The sequence below is a fragment of the Oryx dammah genome, unplaced genomic scaffold (genome assembly GCF_014754425.2).
Source record: "Oryx dammah isolate SB20612 unplaced genomic scaffold, SCBI_Odam_1.1 HiC_scaffold_27, whole genome shotgun sequence".
NCBI lineage: Eukaryota > Metazoa > Chordata > Mammalia > Artiodactyla > Bovidae > Oryx > Oryx dammah.
In genome coordinates, this window is record NW_024070211.1 from 13,831,693 (window position 1) to 13,850,818 (window position 19,126).

Sequence of the window (19,126 nt, forward strand, 5' to 3'; positions counted from 1 at the left end):
TGACTCTGCAAGCCTATGAGCTGTAGTCTGCCAAGCTCCTCTGTCCATGGGATTCTCCAGGTAAGAATATTGGAGTGGGTTGCTATAATCCTCCAGGGGATCTTCCTGACCCAAGGATCAAACCTGCGTCTCTTATTTCTCCTGCACTGGCAGGCAGGTTCTTTACCACTAGCGCCACCTGGCAAGCCCTTGGAATTGTGCCTGTTGGGGGAAAGGGGAAGCTGGTACAGAACAGAGGCCCTCTCCATCTCCAAGTGTCTAGCTTGCTCGAGATCACATCGAGATTTGAGATCCTTCTACTGGAAGGATTCTTGGTACTCTGGATGTCATGCTTTGTACCCCCTCCCTCACCATTTTCATATCTGTGATATCAGGCTAATACTTGACTTCTACTATACATCAGCTTTGAAGTCAGCAAATTTCCACCTTCTTTCTTCCACCATTGCATTCCTTTCTATACCTGGGGCCCAGGCTTGTTCCCATCCTGAGCCTTTGCACCAGATGTTACCAACACCTGGAATACTCGTCCCAGTATTGGCCTGGCTGGTACCTTCTCACCCTCGAGGGCTCAGGTAAATGTCTCTACCTCTAGAAGACTCCAACCATCTGTGTTCATCCAGGCTCTGCCTACCCCACTCCCCATCTGTCCCTCCCTGACTCTGTCCCATCTTCCAGAGTGGGCTGGCTTCCGGCAGGGGTCAGCCACTGGGGGCTGCTGGCAGGAGGCTGGGGGGCCTCCGGAGAAACCAGGCCGTGTGTCCCCCGCCTCTCTGTCCCAGCTAGTTTCCTAGGCAGGGGCTGTGGCTCCACGGCTCCAGCTTCCACCGAGGGACCTCAGACTGCAGTTTGGGAAACATCACTTTTCCCTTTGCCCCTCCAGTCCAGGCATGGAAACAGCTTCCTGCCGGGATCCAGGGTGCTTCATTGTTTCCTGTTTGGCCCTCAGCTGCTCCATAACCTGTGGATACAGTTCTCTACATTAAACTGTCTCTGTTGTGAAGAGCTGAAGTGGTTTGATTTTCCTGGTGAGACCCTAAATGATCTCCCTCCCAAGCGAAATTGGGTCTCCTTCAATTCAAGGGACACAGCACCACCCTCCTCAATCTGCCCCAGGGGTAGGACCCCAGGAAGGCCCAGGTTCTGTATCCCTGAGGTCTTTAGTGCCTCCCCTACCCAGGCGTGCACTGAGCAGCCATCAAGAGAGGCCCAGGGACCACAGAGAGTGGGTCCAGGATGAAGGAGGAGGGGCTGCCTGAGCTGGTGGAGGCAGGTGGGAGGATGGAGTGAGCCCTGGCTGCCTGCATGAGGTAGAGAGACAAGGAAAAGAGCGGCCCAGGTGGCCGGGGGCAGAGATGGGGGAGTAGAAGGACACACCCAGGATCTGCAGTGTGGACTGGTGGCCTGAAGACCTTCAGGTCTATTAGCTTTCCCACCTATAGAATAGAAGAAGAGGTTGCAGAGCCTCCTTGTTCTGACACGTCTCTGATGGTCACACGTTAGCAGGAGTCTGAGCTTCACCCATGTACCTGTCATTGTGGGCAGACCAGGGGTAGGAGAGTTACCTTGGCTTGGTGGGGACAAGGGTTTTCAATTGTGCTTCCCTGCTTCATGGGGATTTGAGCTGGGCCCATAGGGATTTGCCTGGAGCCAGGGGTCAGGCATGTTGCACCACAGTCTCAGCACAGGGCAAGGGGGCAGCTGTCCCCACCCCAGGCTGGCAACGCCCTGTGCATTGGGCAGGCCACTCATCAGGAACGTCTTATCCACCATTAATCCAGGTACTGAGCCTGTCCTGGTGCTGAGGTTGATACCCGCTGGGACCGGCCCATCTGACATAGACTGCATCTCTGGCTCTGGGTGGAACTTGCCTCATGAGCTCCATGACTTACCACATAAAGTACTTAGCATAATGTCTGACACTTACCTAGGGCTGGGTAATATTGGCTGTTCTTGGAGTTATTATCATGATCACTGCTATATGCTAGCACTTGGCTAAACTCTTTGTAGGTGTTACACCATGTCATCGCATTTAATCCTCACGAGCACCCTGTTGGCCCATGTGGATGTTATCCTCATCTTGAGGCCCCCAGACGTGAGATCTTTACAGTATCCATGAAGTAGAGTTAGAAGTCAGTTCTACGCGAATTAGTCTGGGGTGAAGGTAGGTGGGGATCTCTATAAAAGCTTGAACTTTATTATCTTTTTCTTTTTAATTTTTAGATTAATTGATTTAGTTTTGGCTGCGCTGGGTCTTTGTCGCCGCACATGGGCTTTCTCTACTTGCTGCGAGCGGGGGCCACTCGCTGGTCCCTAGGGTGTGCAGCCTTCATTAGCTGCGGCACACGGGCTTAGTTGCTCTGAGGCATGTGGAACCTTCCTGGACCAGAGATGAAACCTCTGTCCCCTAAACTGGCAGGTGCATTCTTAACCACTGGACCACCAGGGAAGTCCTGGACTTTATTATCTTGTTTGGAATCACAGATGGAATTAATGAGATTTGCTACAGAGTGTCCCTCCCCCCAATCCAGGCTCTACCTGTTGCCCCTTCCTAGATGTTTAAGCCCCCAGAGCCTGAAGATGGTGGGGGGTTGGGGGCACTGACTCCTGGTGGGAGGGAATAAGGTTGGAGGCCTCAAGTGAGCAGAAGGTCAAGCAAGGCTGGCAGAAGAGAAGAATCAGGTCAGGAGCAGGCTGTCGGCTGTACTTCGTGGAACAGGTACAGGAGGCTCTGGTCAGAACACAGAGGTGAGATTAAGGGCAGCAAGTGACAGCTGACATCCTAGAGGCAAGGCAGCTCCAGGGTGACAGCTTTAGCCTGGAGGGCCCGCAGGTCACAGAGACCTCAGCAGCTCACATGGAGAGAGGGGTGGGGCCAGGGAGGGAGAAGGTGACTGGACCTGAGTGACGAACAGCCTCACTCTTCCGTTCGGAGAAACTCCCAGCGAGGTATTTAAATCTGCCGTGGAGGGCAGAGTCGCAGCAACAGGAGAGACCAGCTCTCGCTCCGAGGCAGTGGAACCCGCCTGTGCTTAGAGTCAGGTCCTGATCCTGCTCCCAGACCTCCTCTAGGTTTGCTGAGTCCTCTGGAGACCTCTGGGCCCCTCGCTGTTTCCATATATGAAGTGAGAAGGGTGGTTGCAGGGATCCCAGGCTCCCTTGACTCTGATTGTCACTGACATTCCCTTATAACTGGAGTCTGACTTCCCCATGGGCTTCCCTGATAGCTCAGTTGGTAAAGAATCTGCCTGCAATGCAGGAGACCCCGGTTCGATCCCTGGGTTGGGAAGATCTGCTGGAGAAGGGAAAGGCGACCCCCTCGAGTATTCTGGCCTGGAGAATCCCACGGACTGTATAGTCCACGGGATCGCAAACAGTCCATGTCATCCTGTCGTGTGGGTGACAAAAGAGGGTTAGTTCTCGGGGCCTGGGAGGTCTGGGCTGAGGAGGCAGGGCCGGCCAGCTGTCCCTCTGAGGTCTGGAGGGACAGCCTGGGTGGTGCTTGCCCTGGTCCCTGCGATCTGGGCTGAGTTCTGCTCTTCCCATGGGATTTACCCCAAGCCCAGACACCACAGATCCCAGCTCCCTAGTTTGAACCTGAGAAAGCAGGTCACCGCAGCCTGCAGGTGAGTCTGCATGCGGCGTGGGGGGTACAGGTCAAGCCCCAGCTGCCAGAACAGAAGGCCCCTGGCTGCAGACCACCCTCACTTTGGTCTCAGGGATGCCTGGCTGGCAGCAGGTCCACTTCTGGTCTAGAGACCCCAGGTGCCAGTCCCAGCTCTGCCACTGACCATTTGGGGACCTCAATCAAGTCCCTTCCTCTCTCTGGGCCTCTCATTCCTGTGTGTAGAATGGGCCTGAACCTGGATCATCTCCTGGGCCCTGGCTCTGAACCCTACAATCTGAAGATCCTGAAACTCTGCACTTATCCTTCCCGGCCTCAGTTTTCCCATCTGCGAATGGGAACATCTGTGTGGAGGAGCCCGGAGGAGGATGCCAAGTCTCTGCTCCTTGTGCACAGCCTGCGTGTCTTGCTTGGTCCCTTACGAGGTCTCTGAAGCAGCCTGGGCCCGACCAGTGGCCCATTTTACAGATGGGAAAATTCACGAGGGCTCCATGGAGCTGTGGTAGCTGAAAGGGAGGGCTGAGAAGTTACAGCCTGAGAACTCTGGCTCTGGGGCCAGTGGGGAGCCGGGAGGAGGGAAGAGGTCCTATCTCAGTGCCAGCCCTTTTTAGGATGTCGAAACTGCGCCTGGCCGAGGGTTTGGTTGGAGCGTCGGGGGTCAGCATTCCCATCGGGAACTCAAAGGAGAGTAAAGAAAGCCCTGGAAGCACATGGCCAAAGGATATCATTGCCCTGGAGCCTGGAGAAACTGCCTGGGATGTGATCCTGAAGAAGATCAAGGAGCTCTCTGATTCGGTAGAGAAGGAGGGAGACGGGAAGGGGGAGACACGGGAGGGTGTCTCAGTCCCTGCTTTGGGGGGCAAGAAATAAGACTTTCTGGTTTCTGGTTTCATGTCAGTTTCCTAGGTCTTATTTCAAAGCTCTGCTCTGCTGGGGGTGATAGAATCCTTTTGTCCCCTTCTAGCTCCCTCCCCACGCCACCACTTGGGGGTTTTGCCCAGTGCCAAGCTGCCTGGTTGAGGGTTGGAGCTGTCTTTCCCCTTTCTTGATCTACAAAGATTGTTTCCCTCTTGTCCCCCTATTTTAAGGTTGTTTAGTTGCTAAGTCATGTCCAATTCTTTGTGACCCAAGGACAGTAGCACAGCGGGCTTCCTTGAAGCCTTCCAGCGAAGGCTCCCAGAGTTCACTCAGATTCATGTCCATTGAGCTGGTGATGCTATCCAACCATCTCGCTCTCTGCCAGCCCCTTCTCCTTTTGCTTTCAATCTTTCCCAGCATCAGGGTCCTTTCCAGTGAGTTGGCTCTTTGCATCAGGTAGCCAAAGTATTAGGGCTTCAGCATCAGTCCTTCCAATAAATATTCAGGGTTGATTTCCTTTAGGATTAACTGCTTTAATCTCCTTGCAGTTCAAGGGACTCTCAAGGGTATTCTCCAGCACCACAAGAGTATCAGTTCTTCGGCTCTCACTCAGCCTTCTTTATGGTCCAAATCTCACATCCATATATGACTACTGGAAAAAAGAGTTAGAAGACCTGGTATCAAACTCTATCCTAGCCATGCACTTTCTCTGTGACCTTGAGCCAGTGACTTCTTTCTGAACCTTTTTTTCCCCATATCTGAAATGACAACCGCAATAGTACTTACTGCATAGTGTTGTCTTGAGGATCAGGTGAGATAACCCTCTACACAGCCTTCTGTTTCTCTTTCACTGTCCCGGCAGGACTGCCGAGATGCTTTCATGGTGGCCGACCTGGGTGTGCTGGCCAGCCGCCACCAGGTCTTCCGCCAGGCCCTGCCGCGGGTCTCACCCTTCTACGCGGTGAAGTGCAACAGCAGCCCCTGGATCCTGCGTGTCCTGGCCACCCTGGGCACCAGCTTTGACTGTGCCAGCCAGGTGAGCCTGGGCTAGCTGACTCATTCACAAGCCCAACACTTCCTGGGGAAAAAAGGCCAGTTGCCGGGGGTCCTGGAGTGGAGACTGCAGCTCGTCAACAGGGGCTGACTCTCCTAGTCCTCAACTGTTTGGGAAAGAATAAATGAGTGCCCCTCGGGGGATCAGTCTCCCACTGGCCCCTGTGACTAAGGCAGACAGCTTAAGCGAATGAAGGGAAGCACAAGATTGAAGACACAGATGCTGCTCCTGTCGTAGCACAGCCTGATCACTTGGAAGATTCTAGAAGCCTAAAGGGTACAGTCATGTTCAGCGCACTGCACAATAGGGGTTCAGTCAAGGACAGTCCCTTTGGTTCATGCCCAGAGTTCCCATCCCCAAAGAATAGAGGGGCATCAGGGCAGCTCCCCACTCTGGCTCTCACCCATGCCAGGGCGAGCTGGAGCAGGTGCTTTCCCTGGGCGTGGCTCCCTCACGCATCGTCTATGCCAACCCCTGCAAGCCTGTCTCCCACATCCGCTTTGCTGCCCTCCACGGGGTGAAGCTCCTGGTGTTCGACAGCGAGGAGGAGCTAATCAAGGTGGCCCAGCATCACCCTGGGGCCAGGTGAGACCAGCAGGGAGTGGGTGCAAACAAGCAGAGACAGGTGGAAAAAGGGACCTTAAACCTGGGACCTCGGCTGCTGGAACTGGCTGCAGGAATCAGATGAAGACTCATGTGGTGACTGGCACAGGCCAAAGCAGCAAAGTACAAGAATTTGGGTCGGTGGCCTGATGCCTTCGCTGGTGCCCATTGATGCCAAATAAACAATGCCTGTGTCCGCATAGACACTGGGCAGAGCCTAGCACTAGATGGTCTGGCGTTAGCTGACCTTATGGAAAAGACACTCATATCAGAGTCAAGGAGGCCAGGGATCACATTTCAGATTCATTTGTCACATGCTGTGTGAGCTTAGGAAAGTTATTTAACATCTCTGATCCTGTAATGTGGAGGCCTATGGAAGGTGTATTTATAATTTTATCCTTTTCCTGCTTTTTCTTGCCTGGACAGAAGCCTGTAGGTAGTGAGTGTGTTCACTCTTTGGGTCTCCATGGCTGGACAGTCCAGACGAGCTAGGCAGAAGTGGGTGGGAAGCTGGAGGGAGGTAGAATGGGGGGCCTCAGGGCTCATGTGCCTAAGAAATTCTGATACCCTTTACACCCCTCTCCCAGGCTGGTCCTCCGGCTGTGGACCCAGGACAGTGGCAGCCTCTTTCCCCTGAGCTCTAAGTTTGGGGCCAGGCTGGAGGTGTGTGAACATCTGCTCAAGTCCGCCAGGGACCTGGGGTTGGCTGTGGTTGGAACCAGGTGAGTGCACTGGCTTTCCCCGCCTGGCAAGGAGGAGCCAGGAGTCTTGGTTTCCACTGTCCATTGTTGTTGTAATTCAGTCGCTAAGTCATGTCTGACTCTTTTGTGACCTGTGGGCTGCAGCACACCAGGCTTCCCCGTCCATCACTATCTCCTGGAGTTTGCTCAAATTCACGTCCATTGAGCCAGCTGTCATCCAACCATCTCATCAGGTCGCCCCCTTCTGCCTTCAATCTTTCCCAGCATCGGGGTCTTTTCCAAGGAGTCAGCTCTTCACATCTGGTGGCCAAAGTATTGGAGTTTCAGCTTCAGCATCAGTCCTTCCAATGAAAATTCAGGGTTTATTTTCTTTAGGATTGACTGGTTTGATATCCTTGCAGTCCAAGGGACTCTTAAGAGTCTTCTCAAGCACTGCAGTTCGAAAGCATCAATTCTTTAGCTTTCTTTATTGTCCAGCTCTCACATCCACAATGACTACTGGAAAAACCATAGCTTTGACTAGTCATACAGACCTTTGTCGGCAAACTGATGTCTCTGCTTTTTAATACACTGTCTAGGTTTGTCATAGCTTTTCTTCCAAGGAGCGAAGTGAAGTGAAGTGAAGTGAGCTCGCTCAGTCATGTCCAACTCTTTGCAACCCCATGGACTGTAGCCCACCAGGCTCTTCCACCCATGGGACTCTCCAGGCAAGGATACTGGAGTGGGTTGCCATTTCCTTCTCCAGGGGAACTTCCTGACCCAGGGATCGAACCCAGGTCTCCCACATTGCGGGCAGGTGCTTTACCCTCTGAGCCACCAGGGAAGCCCCAAGGAGCGAGTGCCTTTTAATTTCAAGGCTGCAGTTACCATTCAAAGTGATTTTGGAGCCTAATAAAATAATGTCTGTCACTGTTTCCACTTTTCCCCCTTCTATTTGCCATGAAGTGATGGGACTGGATATCATGATCTTAGTTTTTTGAATGTTGAGTTTTAAGCCAGCTTTTTCACTCTCCCTTTTCACCCTCATCAAGAGGCTTTAGTTCCTCTTCACTTACTGCCAATAAATGGTATCATCTGCATATCTGAGGTTGTTGATATTTCTTCTGGCAATCTTGATTTCAGCTTGTGATACATCCAGTCCAACATTTCAAATGATGTATTCTGCATATAAGTTAAATAAGCAGGGCGACAATATACAACGTTGTCATACTCCTTTCCCAATTTTGAACCAGTCAATTTTTCCATGTCCTGTTCTAACTGATGCTTCTTAACCTGCGTACAGGTTTCTCAGGAGGCAGGTAAGGTGGTCTGGTATTCCCATCTCTTGAAGAATTTTTCACAGTTTGTTGTGATCCACACAGCCAAAGGCTTTAACAAAGTCAGTGAAGCAGATGTAGATGCTTTCCTTGAATTCCCTTGCTTTCTCTATGATCCAACGGATGTCGACAATTTGATCTCTAATTCCTCTGCCTTTTCTAAACCCAGCTTGTACATCTGGAAGTTCTTGGCTCACATACTGCTGAAGCCTACTTTGAAAGATTTTGAGCGTGGCCTTGCTAGGATGTGAAATGAGTACAGTTGTGCGGTAGTTCAAACATTCTTTGGCACTGCCCTTCTTTGGGATTGAAATGAAAACAGACCTTTTGCAGTCCTGTGGCCACTGCTGAATTTTCCAAATTTACTGGCATATTGAGTGCAGAACTTTAATAGCATAATCTTTTATGATTTGAAATAGCTCAGCTGGAATTCCATCAGCTCCACTAGCTTTGTTCATAGTAATGCTTCTTAAGGCCCACTTAACTTCACCCTCCAGGATGTCTGGCTCTGGATAAGTGACCACACCATAGTGGGGCTATCTGGGGCACTAAGACATTTTGGTATAGTTCTTCTGTGTGTTCTTGCCACCTCTTAGTCTGTTCTGCTTGTGTTAGGTCCTAACTATTTCTGTCCTTTATCATGCCCATCCTTGTACGAAATGTTCCCCTGATGTCTCCAATTTTCCTGAAGAGATTTCTAGTCTTTCCCATTCTATTTTTTTCCTCTGTTTCTTTGCCTTGTTCACTTAAGAAGGCTTTCTTTTCTTTCCTTGCTACACTCTGGAACTCTGCATTCAGTTGGGTACATCTTTCCTTTTCTGCCTTGCTTTTCACTTCTCTTCTTATCTCAGCTATTTGCAAGGCCTCCTCAGACAATCACTTTGCCTTTTTGTATTTCTTTTTCTTGTTTTCTAAGAAGAGGCAGTCTTCTTACTGCCTCATGTATGATGTCACAAACCTCCGTCCACAGTTCTTCAGGCACTCTGTCTATCAGATCTAATCCCTTGAATCTATTTGTCACTTCTACTGTATAATCATCAGGGATTTGATTTAGGTCACACCTGCATGGCCTAGTGGTTTTCCCTACTTTCTTCAATTTAAGCCTGAATTTTGCTATAAGCTCAGATCTGAGCCATAGCCAGGTCCAGGTCTTGCTTTTGCTGAACACATAGAGCTTCTCCATTTTCAGCTGCAGAGAATGTAATCAATCCGATTTCAGTATTGACTATCTGGTGATGTCCATGTGTAGCACCATCTCATGTTGTTGGAAGACAGTGTTTGCTATGGCCAGTGTGTTCTCTTGACAAAATTTCCACTGTCTACCTCCAGCCTTTGGCTTCCTGGCTACACTCTGGTCAGCCGAAGCCTTTCTGGGCCTCATGATGCTTCTCTCTTCTCAGCGAAGAAGCTGGATGTTATCTGGGATTAGGGCGGGGCAAAGGAGGGAAAGGCCTTGGGTGCAAAATTTAAGGGGATGTTAAAAAAGTTAGTACTCTAGCTAAAGAATATTTTAGCAACTGAACTGAACTGAATACAATATTTGAAAAAATGAAAAATAATGCAAAAAAAATCATGATGAGAAAAATACTAAAACTTTAACTAAAGACAAGGTTGGCATTTCTCATTTTTCCTTTTGCTTCAGGGTTCAACTACTGTTACCACTTTTGTATATATAAAGCACCTTTATTTTTTAAAAATGTTTATTTAATCTGGCTTTCTTGGGCCGTAGTTGTGTCACGTGGGGTCTTTGGTTTCAGAGCACGGGCTCTCTGGTTGCGGTGTGTGGACTTGGTAGCTGCAGCACATGGGCTTCGTTGCTCCCTGGCATGTGGAATCTTAGTTCCCCATCAGGAGTTGAACCTGGGTCCCCTGTATTGCAAGGTGGATTCTTAACCCCTGGACCACCAGGGAAGCCCCTACTGTTAGTAATCTTGTCTTTATTTACATTTTAGTATTTTCATCATTGTAGATGTTTCTAAAGCAGTTTTGCTCTTTACAACGATTACACTAAATGTTCTTTATCTTGATAATTTAGTACTGTGGCACCCCCCTGAACTCTTGCACTGGCCTCACCCGACCTGGCCCTCCTCACAGGCATGAGGATTCGGGTTCTGAGCACATGCTTTCCAAGCGGGAGAAGAAGGGAAGCCCCTGCAATGAGGCACTTGGAAGGGGCTACTAAGAGAGGTGACCACCACACAGTCTCGAGCGCTCCAACTCAAGCATGACCATGCTTCGGTGTTTCTGCCCATGTCTCTCTTCCTACTGACCTTTGCTTTTTCACGGGTGTTTCTCTACATGTCACCTGATGCGTGTTCAGCTTCCATGTGGGCTCAAGATGCCAGACACCCCATAACTTCATGAAGGCCATTGCCGACTGCCAGCGCGTGTTTGAGATGGGCAGCAGGATTGGGCATGACATGCGCCTCCTGGACATCGGAGGGGGCTTCCCTGGAGAGGAAGGCTCCGACCCTGAGTTTGAGGAGGTAACGGGGAGGATGAGAGGGAGATGGGTGCTCCAGCTTGGGTTCAGGGGACCAAGTGTGTTTGTTTGCATACGAGGAGGTCATAGAACTGTGAGTCACGTGCGTGTATGTAACTGAGGTTTGTCTTTGTTGAGAGGTCTTTGTCTGACTACACTTGCATGGCCTGTGTACATATATGAGCACGTGTGTATCTGGCTCCGTGTCTTTCTTTAGAGGTGTTAGTTGCTATCCCCCCTTAAGCTACAGTCAGGTAGAAGTTTGTTATCCTTGAGATCTGGGGAACATTTTGTCTTTGCTGACTGTGTTTAAGTGGTCCCAAATTCAGACATCTCAGGGTGCTATGTGCCCTTGGACAAGCTACTTCCCCACCATGGGCCACAGCATCGACCTGTTTCCTCCTTAGTAAAATGGAGATAACAACTCCCCACACAGCTGTCAAGGGAATGAAGGGAGAGTGTGCAGGTAAAGCCCCCTCAGGTGGACTGGCCATGTGAAAGTCTGGGTCTGTCCCTGCAGGTGGCAGGAGTGATCAATGCCGCCCTGGCCCAGGACTTCCCCGAGGGGAGTGGTGTCGAGGTCATCGCAGAGCCCGGACGCTTCTATGCAACATCTGTCTGCATGACCGCTATCAACATCATTGCCAAGAAGGCTGTGCTGGAGCCCGGTGGGTGGGCAGGCCACTTTCCAGGCATTCCTGGGCCCCAGAGCAGAGGATGGGTAGGGGGTCTGGGCTCCACCCCCGAATGCCTAATTAGCAGTAAACAAGCTTTGAACTGGATATGAGAATGAACCTGTTAGTATCACTATTTTATTCTTCTCAGACTGGGAGGTGAGAAGCAAAATGAAAGGTCTTCATTTTTCCTAAGTAGCCAATGGTTTTATACGGCATTTATGGAGGTAAAGTCACAGAATATAGCCCATGAGGTTCACGGACAAAATCGTGCTGCTGTGCACCTTAAATTCACCCAGCAAGCATTATCTAACAGGTGCAGGTTCCGGTGCCAAAAATATAGTGAGTAAATGCAAATTCTTACAGTACATATAAGAAGGCACCATTGTCGTCATGGCCTGAAGGTTAAGGGTGACGTCTGTAGGGTAATGGTAAACCTTTGACAGTCGAGGCCAACCACCACAGGAGCTCTTTTAGACTGTTATTTTTGTAGCTTTTGGTTTTCACACAAAGTGAGCTAACCAGAAACTCCATTTCATGATAAGATGGAGAACATGAATAGATCTTCCCCATTGGCTTAGTGCTTTTATTCTTTGCTGCTTTCTGATAACCAACATATAAATATTTATAAGCTGCTTTAATCTCTCCCCTTATCCTTTTGACAAATGATTGGCCCCCAGGTTTGTAATCCCAAGGCACTCGTGTCAGCTGATTGCATTTCTTCACAAAACGTCTGATTAAAGGATATTGTGATAGGAAGCTTATGATTTCAAGTCATCATTTAACAAAACTCTAAGTATTAAGGGCTTATTTTTAAAATTTGCATCTTTACTATGGTAAGGGGTAATTTTTGTATGTGTTTTTTTTTTTTTGCCACCCTACGGGGCATGTGGTATCTCAGCTCCCTGACCAAGGATTGAACCCATGCTCCCTTCAGTGGAAGCACAGTATTAACCGCTGGAGCACCAGGGAAGTCCCTAGGGACTCATTATTTTTATTCCCATAATAACAAGAGTTGCCAATTATTAAATGTCTATCATGTGTGAAATATGCATTTTCTCTCATTTCTGCTCAACAATTTGTGAGTAGAATTTGGGGGTGAAGTAATTTGGGGTCATTCCCATTTTACGGGCAGAGACAGTGAGGCCGAGAGAGAGGAAGGAACTTGTCCGAGGCATCACAGCTAGTCAGCGATACAACTGGACCTGGTCTGCCTGACGCACACCTTTGCGCTTGGATTTGCACCGCATGCCAAGCAGACCTGGGCTCTTGACATTAGTGGTGTCTTGACTACCTCTCATGACTAAGTAGTTTAGGGACAACTGGGGCTGTGGCTTCAGTGATGGCAACTAAGAAAGAGGGGAGAGGATGGTAGGAAGTACATTGGGGTCAGTGGGGAGGGCAGAAAATCAATATTCAGAAGGATCTGGGCATCTAAATGCCCAAATATTATGAAATGCTTCAAATGCTAACAGAAATCAGCGCAAAATCCTGAGTTTAGATTCCAGAAAGCTATATTCTAAGAACAGATGAAGAGTGGTTGTGAAGACACTGCCTTGGTAGTAGGTCCTGTCCAAAGGGTCTGGGTGTCATAGATGACCACTATTTCAATATGCATCAGAAGTATGATGGTGCTGGAGGGAAAGCTATCACACGCTTACATTGGCAACATCAATAGAGGCACAGTGTTTAGATGGAGGGAGGTGACAATTGTGCTGTACCCCGTACTTGTCAGAGTAGGGCAATGTTTTTAAATGTACTTTGTTGTTGTTCAGTTGCTAAGGTGTGTCTGATTTTGCGACGGCAGCACGCCAGGCTTTCCTGTCCTTCGCTATCTCCGAGAGCTTGCTCAAACTTAGGTCCATTGAGTCGATGATGCTATCCAACTATCTGATTCTCTGTCACTGCCTTTTCTCATCCTGCCCTCAGTTTTTCTCAGCATCAGGGTCTTTTCCAAGGAGTTGGCTCTTCCCATCGGGTGGCCAAAGTATTGCAGCTTCAGCTTCAGTCCTTCCAGTGAATATTCAGGGTTGATTGCCTTTAGGATTGACTGGTTTGATCTCCTTGCTGTCCAAGAGATTCTCAAGTGTCTTCTCCAGCACCACAGTTGGAAAGCATCAATTCTTTGGTGGTCAGCCTTCTTTATGGTCCTACTCTCACATCCACACATGACTACTGGAAAAACCACAGCTTTGACTATATGGTTCTTGGTTAGCAAAGAGATGTCTCTTCTTTTTAATACACTGTCTAGGTTTGTCATAGTTTTTCTTCCAAGGAGCAAGCGTGTTTTAGTTTCATGGCTACAGTCACCATCCGCAGTGATTTTGGAGCCCCAAGAAAAGAATGTCTGTCACTGTTTCCACTCCCTCATCTATTTGCCATGAAGAGATGGGACCATCTTTGTTTTTTGAATATTGAGCTTTGTTTTTTTAATTGAAGGATAATTACTTTATAGAATTGTGTTTGTTTCTGCCAAACATCAACACAAATCAGCCATGTTGTGTTAGTTGCTTAGTCGTGCTCGACTCTTTACAACCCCATGGACTGTAGCCCACCAGGCTCCTCTGTCCATGGGATTTTTCAGGCAAGGATACTGGAGTGGGTTGCCATTTCCTTCTCCAGGGGATCTTCCCAACCCAAGAATCGAACCCTGGTCTCTTGCACTACAGGTAGATTCTTTACTGATTGAGCCACCGAGGAAGCCAGTAGTAAAGTATATGCCCCCTCTCTCTTGAACCTGCCTATCACCTCCCTCCCCAGAATGTTGAGTTCCAAGACAGCTTTTTCACTTTGCTCTCTCAACCTCATCAAGAGGCTCTTTAGTTCCTCTTCATTTTCTGCCATTAGAGTGGTATCATCTATATATCTGAGGTTGTTGATATTTCTCCTCAGTTCAGTTCAGTTCAGTCACTCAGTCGTGTCCGACTCTTTGTGACCCCATGAATCGCAGCACGCCAGGCCTCCCTGTCCATCACCATCTTCCAGAGTTCACTGAGTCGTGTCCATTGAGTCAGTGATGCCATCCAGCCATCGCATCCTCGGTCGTCCCCTTCTCCTCCTGCCCCGAGTCCCTCCCAGCATCAGTCTTCTCCAATGAGTCAACTCTTCGCATGAGGTGGCCAAAGTGCTGGAGTTTCAGCTTTAGCATCATTCCTTCCAAAGAAATCCCAGGGTTGATCTCCTTCAGAATGGACTGGTTAGATCTCCTTGCAGTCCAAGGGACTCTCAAGAGTCTTCTCCAACATCACAATTCAAAAGCATCAATTCTTCGGTGTTCAGCTTTCTTCACAGTCCAACTCTCACATCCATACATGACTACTGGAAAAACCATAGCCTTAACTAGACGGACCTTAGTCGGCAAAGTAATGTCTCTGCTTTTGAATATACTATCTAGGTTGGTCATAACTTTTCTTCCAAGGAGTAAGCATCTTTTAATTTCATGGCTGCAATCACCATCTTCAGTGATTTTGGAGCCCCAAAAAATAAAGTCTGACACTGTTTCTACTGTTTCCCCATCTATTTCCCATGGAGTGATGGGACCGGATGCCATGATCTTTGTTTTCTGAATGTTGAGCTTTAAGCCAACTTTTTCACTTTCCTCTTTTAATTTCATCAAGAGGCTTTTTAGTTCCTCTTCACTTTCTGCCATAAGGGTGGTGTCATCTGCATATCTGAGGTTATTGGTATTTCTCCCAGCAATCTTGATTCTAGCTTGTGTTTCTTCCAGTCCAGTGTTTCTCATAATGTACTCTGCATATAAGTTAAATAAGCAGGGTGACAATATACAGCCTTATTCCAGCTTGACCTTCATCTAGCCCAGCATTTCACATGATGTACTCTGCATATAAGTTAAATAAGCAGGGTGATAATACCTGTGATGTGTTTTAATCAGTTTGTGTAAGACCTGGAAATAACTGCCATAAAGCTTCCTCTGGAGGTGAGGCAGGCCACTCAGGGCCACAAGGGGAAAGACAGGATGGCTCAGGAAGCAGAAGGACACGGGGGAAGACTGGTCAGAGCCTCTGTTGTGGTTTTTGAGGAACAGAATGGGTGAATCAGGGTGAGTTGGACTGTCAGGTTTGGGATTGGCTAGTTTAAGTAATTTCAATGGGTTGTGGGGGGTAAGGACTGCCCTAGGAAGATTAGGCCAGAGGTAGTGCTTCAAGTTCTGTGAGTTCCATCCAGGAGGTGGTTTGCAGTACGGACACTGGATCGATTGGCTTGCACAGGCAAGGCATACTTGCAAGGCAGTTATTTGCTGTCTCTATAAATTAACCAGCCCGGGGAGGAGCAGCCTCGCTAGGATCAGCAAGGCCCCAGATGCTGGAGCATCAAGAGTACAGGGGGAAAAAAAGAATATAGAAAATAAGAAAATGTAGTTTAGACAGGTAAGGAAATTGATAAATTAGCACATCACTAAGGACCAAGCATGATGGAATCAAGTCATGAAAAGACTGTTTGCTCCCAGTTTGACTCATGCAGCAGGTGCTCAGGGCACCTGGCCTAAGGGGAGGGCAGAGAACATGAGAGCTGCGATCTGGGGGCAAATCCCAGCCCTGCCACAGTCCCCTACACGACTGCTGACAAGACTGTTTTCTCAACCACCAAGCAGGGCTCACTGAACCCGCTCAAAGTGTAGTTAGGATTAAATAGCTGAATACATGTAGGGATCTGAGAACAATGCCTGAGTTATATGGCATGTTAGGTTGTTCTCCTGTTTGTTTATTGGCTGTGCTGGGTCTTCGTTGCTGCATGCAGGCTCTCTCTAGTTTTGGCACGTGGGGAGTGTTCTCTAGTTGAGGTGCACCGGCTTCTCACTGCGGGGACCTCTCTAGCTCTGCAGCTTGGGCTGTAGGCACAGGGCTTCTGTTGCCGCAGCTCGCAGGCCCCAGCGCGGGCTCTAGTCGTGGCACACAGGCTTAGTTGCTCCACGGCACATGGGTTCTTCCCAGACCAGGGATCGAACCTGCATTCCCTGAATCGGCAGGTGGATTCTTAACCATTGGACCACTAAGGAAGTCTAGTTAGATTATTCTTATTTGGAAGAGGAAAATGAAGAGGAGAAGAGGGGAACACTGAAAGGTGGAGGGCAGAGGCGGAGGGGCAATGGGAGTGCAGAGGGCAGGCCCCAACTGTCCATGGGCTCAGAGAAGACTCCTGGAGCAGGGAATAGGAGGTATCCAGTGCTGGGCAGAGGGTCAGGGCTCCCCCCCAGGTGCTGGGCTCGGGTGTTGAGGGTCAGCCCTGGTTGAGCACAGCTCAGTGCTGCCCTCTGCCCGCCCTCAGGAGGCCGCCGGAAGCTGCTGTACTATCTCAATGACGGCCACTATGGCACATTCCGCGTCTTTTCCAGGGAGTCTGAACCCAGGATGCCCATTGTGGTGAAGGTAAGGAGAAGGTTTCATGACTCTGGCACCTCCTAGAACTCACCTGGTCCCGCCCCCATTGGGCAGGATTCCCTGCTACCAGTGGGAGAGGCGAAGGGCTCAGATTACTGGTGGCTTAGTGGGTTGTCACGCCCTCTGCGTGTGCCAGGATGCGTAAGTGTGTCTGTGCGTATTGGCATGTGCACTTCTGTGTGGGCCTGGTGATTCACACCTATGCCGGAAGACGGGTGTCTAGGTCCATGGGTCTGTGGAGGGGTGTATGCTTCTCTTTGGCTATCTGTCTTTCTGTCTGTTTGTTGTTCTGGAGACCTTGAATCTTGGAGATGCAGGAGACTTAGGAAGTAGAGATTCTCAAACTTTGCTTCACATTAGAATCACCTGGGAAGTTTTAATACTTCTCTGTCCAGACCAGGCCCCAGACCACTGATATCAGAATTTCTCATGGGTTGGGACCCTGGCATGATCTTTTGTGAAAACTCCTCAAGCACTTTCAATGAAGCTAGGTTTGAGGCTCAGTATTTTGAGTGATTATTAAATAAAATCTTTCCACTTTATAGATGGGAAAGCTGAGGTCCCATCTGTGTCTGCACTTATGAATTGGCAGGGCTGGAGTCAGTCTCTAGAGCATGAGCTCCGTGAGGGCAGGTTAAGAGCGATGCCTGGCACACAGGGACCTTTCAGGAACTGGTCAGTGTGGGTGGATGACAGAGTCCTTTCTGCTGGTGCCCTGGGGCATGCGCTGCTTGATGAGGAGTGGGTAGGGGTGTGTGTGTGTGTGGGGGGGGGTCTTCTCTGATTCCCCACCCCCGTGTCCCTGCAGGAGCTCAGCCCCAAGCTGCCGCTCTTCCCCTGCACCCTGTTTGGCCCCACATGTGATGCCTTTGACAAGCTCTTCCTGAAGGAGGTGCAGCTGCCAGAGCTGGATGTGGGCGACTGGCTGGTCTTCCCGTTCATGGGTGCTTACACATCTGTCATGAGCTCCACCTTCAATGGCTTCTCTCCCGCCTCCATCTGCTATGCCGTGGGACCTGAGCTCAGGTGTCTGGGGGAAGAGGCAGGGGGGTGGGCAGTGAGCGGCTCTCACCAAGATCTGAACTTGTTAACGGGAGTTGGTGGCTGACGCTGGGATCCCAGGCCCCCTGGATACCCTAATCCCCCCCACTGGCCCCAGCAAAGCCCAAGATGTCTGGTTGACCTTTGACACTAGCCTCTGCTTATGGGATTGACTCTGTTACAACCTCTCCCCAGGTAAGCCCAAGTTAGCCCACCTGGGCAGCTCTGAAAGTCCCAAAGGTAGATGCCATTGTGGGCAGAATCAGGCAGCCCTGTGGCCCCAGCTGACCCTCACCTCCATGGCCAAGGTCCCCCCCACTATTGGGCCCCACTCTTCTCTGACCATTTGCAGCTGCACCCCAGTTCCCTCCTCAGGTATCCCTTCCCCATCAACTCCAGGCTCCCTCACAGCTCCTGACCCAGGATCTCCTCTGGGTCCAACCTGGGGTTTGCCTCCTGAGGTAGTGGAGGGGGCTCTGGAACGCCCCTTTACTGGCGCATTCCTTCCACAGGAGCCTGCTGGAGACCACACCGTAGGCCAGACGTGGTCAGAATGGAGGGGCTTCGTCACCTCGGTGCGCTCGTGAGGGATGCTTGGGGGCAGGGATTGGTGGGGAGGAGTAGCGTGGAGGAAACAGAGGTTAGGGCAGGGGCCTCCAACCCCAGGGGTCCCCAACCCCGGGCCATGGACCAGTACCAGTCCGTGGCCTGTTAGGACCCTGGCTGCAGAACAGGAGGTGAGAGGGGGCGAGTGAGAGAAACTTTATTTACAGCCAGTTCCCATCGCTCATGTTACTGCCTCTGCCCCGCCTCCTGTCAGAACAGTGGCGGGGTTAGAGTCTCATTGGAGCGCGAACCCTGTGCGCCGATCATGAACCGCGCATGCGCTCTCCTTTTGCGAGTCTAATGCTGGTTCCGAGATGGAGCTGACTAAGGTGGTGATGCGGTCAAAGTAATGTGCTTGAATCATCTGAAACCATTCTCCCCACTCCCGGTCCGTGGAAGAATTGTCTTCCAGGAAACCAGTCCTTAGGGCCACAAATGTTGGGGGACTGCCGGGTTAGGGTGCCCCTGAAATGAGGCAACATCTAAGGTTCAAAACTGTCCTCTATGGAGAAGGAAATGGCAACCCACTCAGTACTGTTGCCTGTAAAATCACATGGACAGGGAAGCCTGGTGGGCTTCAGTTCATGGGGTCTCAAAAGAGCCTGATATGACTTAGCGACTAAACAGCAACGATCACGAACTAGGTTTAACACTATTTTCTCTAGTCCTCTGCCAATGACAGAACAAATGAAGATAAAACATGATTGCCCAGAACTCTAAAGCGCTCTGCTCCTGGTTTTCTAAAATCAAAAAACAAACACACTTTCTGA

The 19,126-nt window shown here is 49.9% G+C and overlaps 1 protein-coding gene across 1 annotated transcript; it reads left to right on the forward strand.

Moving 5' to 3' along the window:
- The first annotated feature begins 4,234 nt into the window (after positions 1-4,234).
- LOC120854756 (antizyme inhibitor 2-like) lies at positions 4,235-18,287 on the forward strand. Its single transcript, XM_040228993.1, has 9 exons — positions 4,235-4,417; positions 5,343-5,516; positions 5,947-6,119; positions 6,725-6,859; positions 10,475-10,640; positions 11,157-11,304; positions 16,597-16,697; positions 17,518-17,735; positions 18,263-18,287. Exons 1-9 carry the CDS (start codon positions 4,235-4,237, stop codon positions 18,285-18,287), a joined length of 1,323 nt encoding a protein of 440 aa, XP_040084927.1.
- Positions 18,288-19,126: the final 839 nt, after the last annotated feature.

Coding starts and splice junctions, on each gene's coding strand:
- LOC120854756 (XM_040228993.1), top strand. CDS start 4,235: ATGTCGAAACTGCGCCTGGCCGAGGGTTTGGTTGGAGCGTCGGGGGTC. Junction 10,641..11,156: donor CCGACCCTGAGTTTGAGGAG/GTAACGGGGAGG, acceptor CTGTCCCTGCAG/GTGGCAGGAGTGATCAATGC. Junction 17,736..18,262: donor GCCGTGGGACCTGAGCTCAG/GTGTCTGGGGGA, acceptor TTCCTTCCACAG/GAGCCTGCTGGAGACCACAC.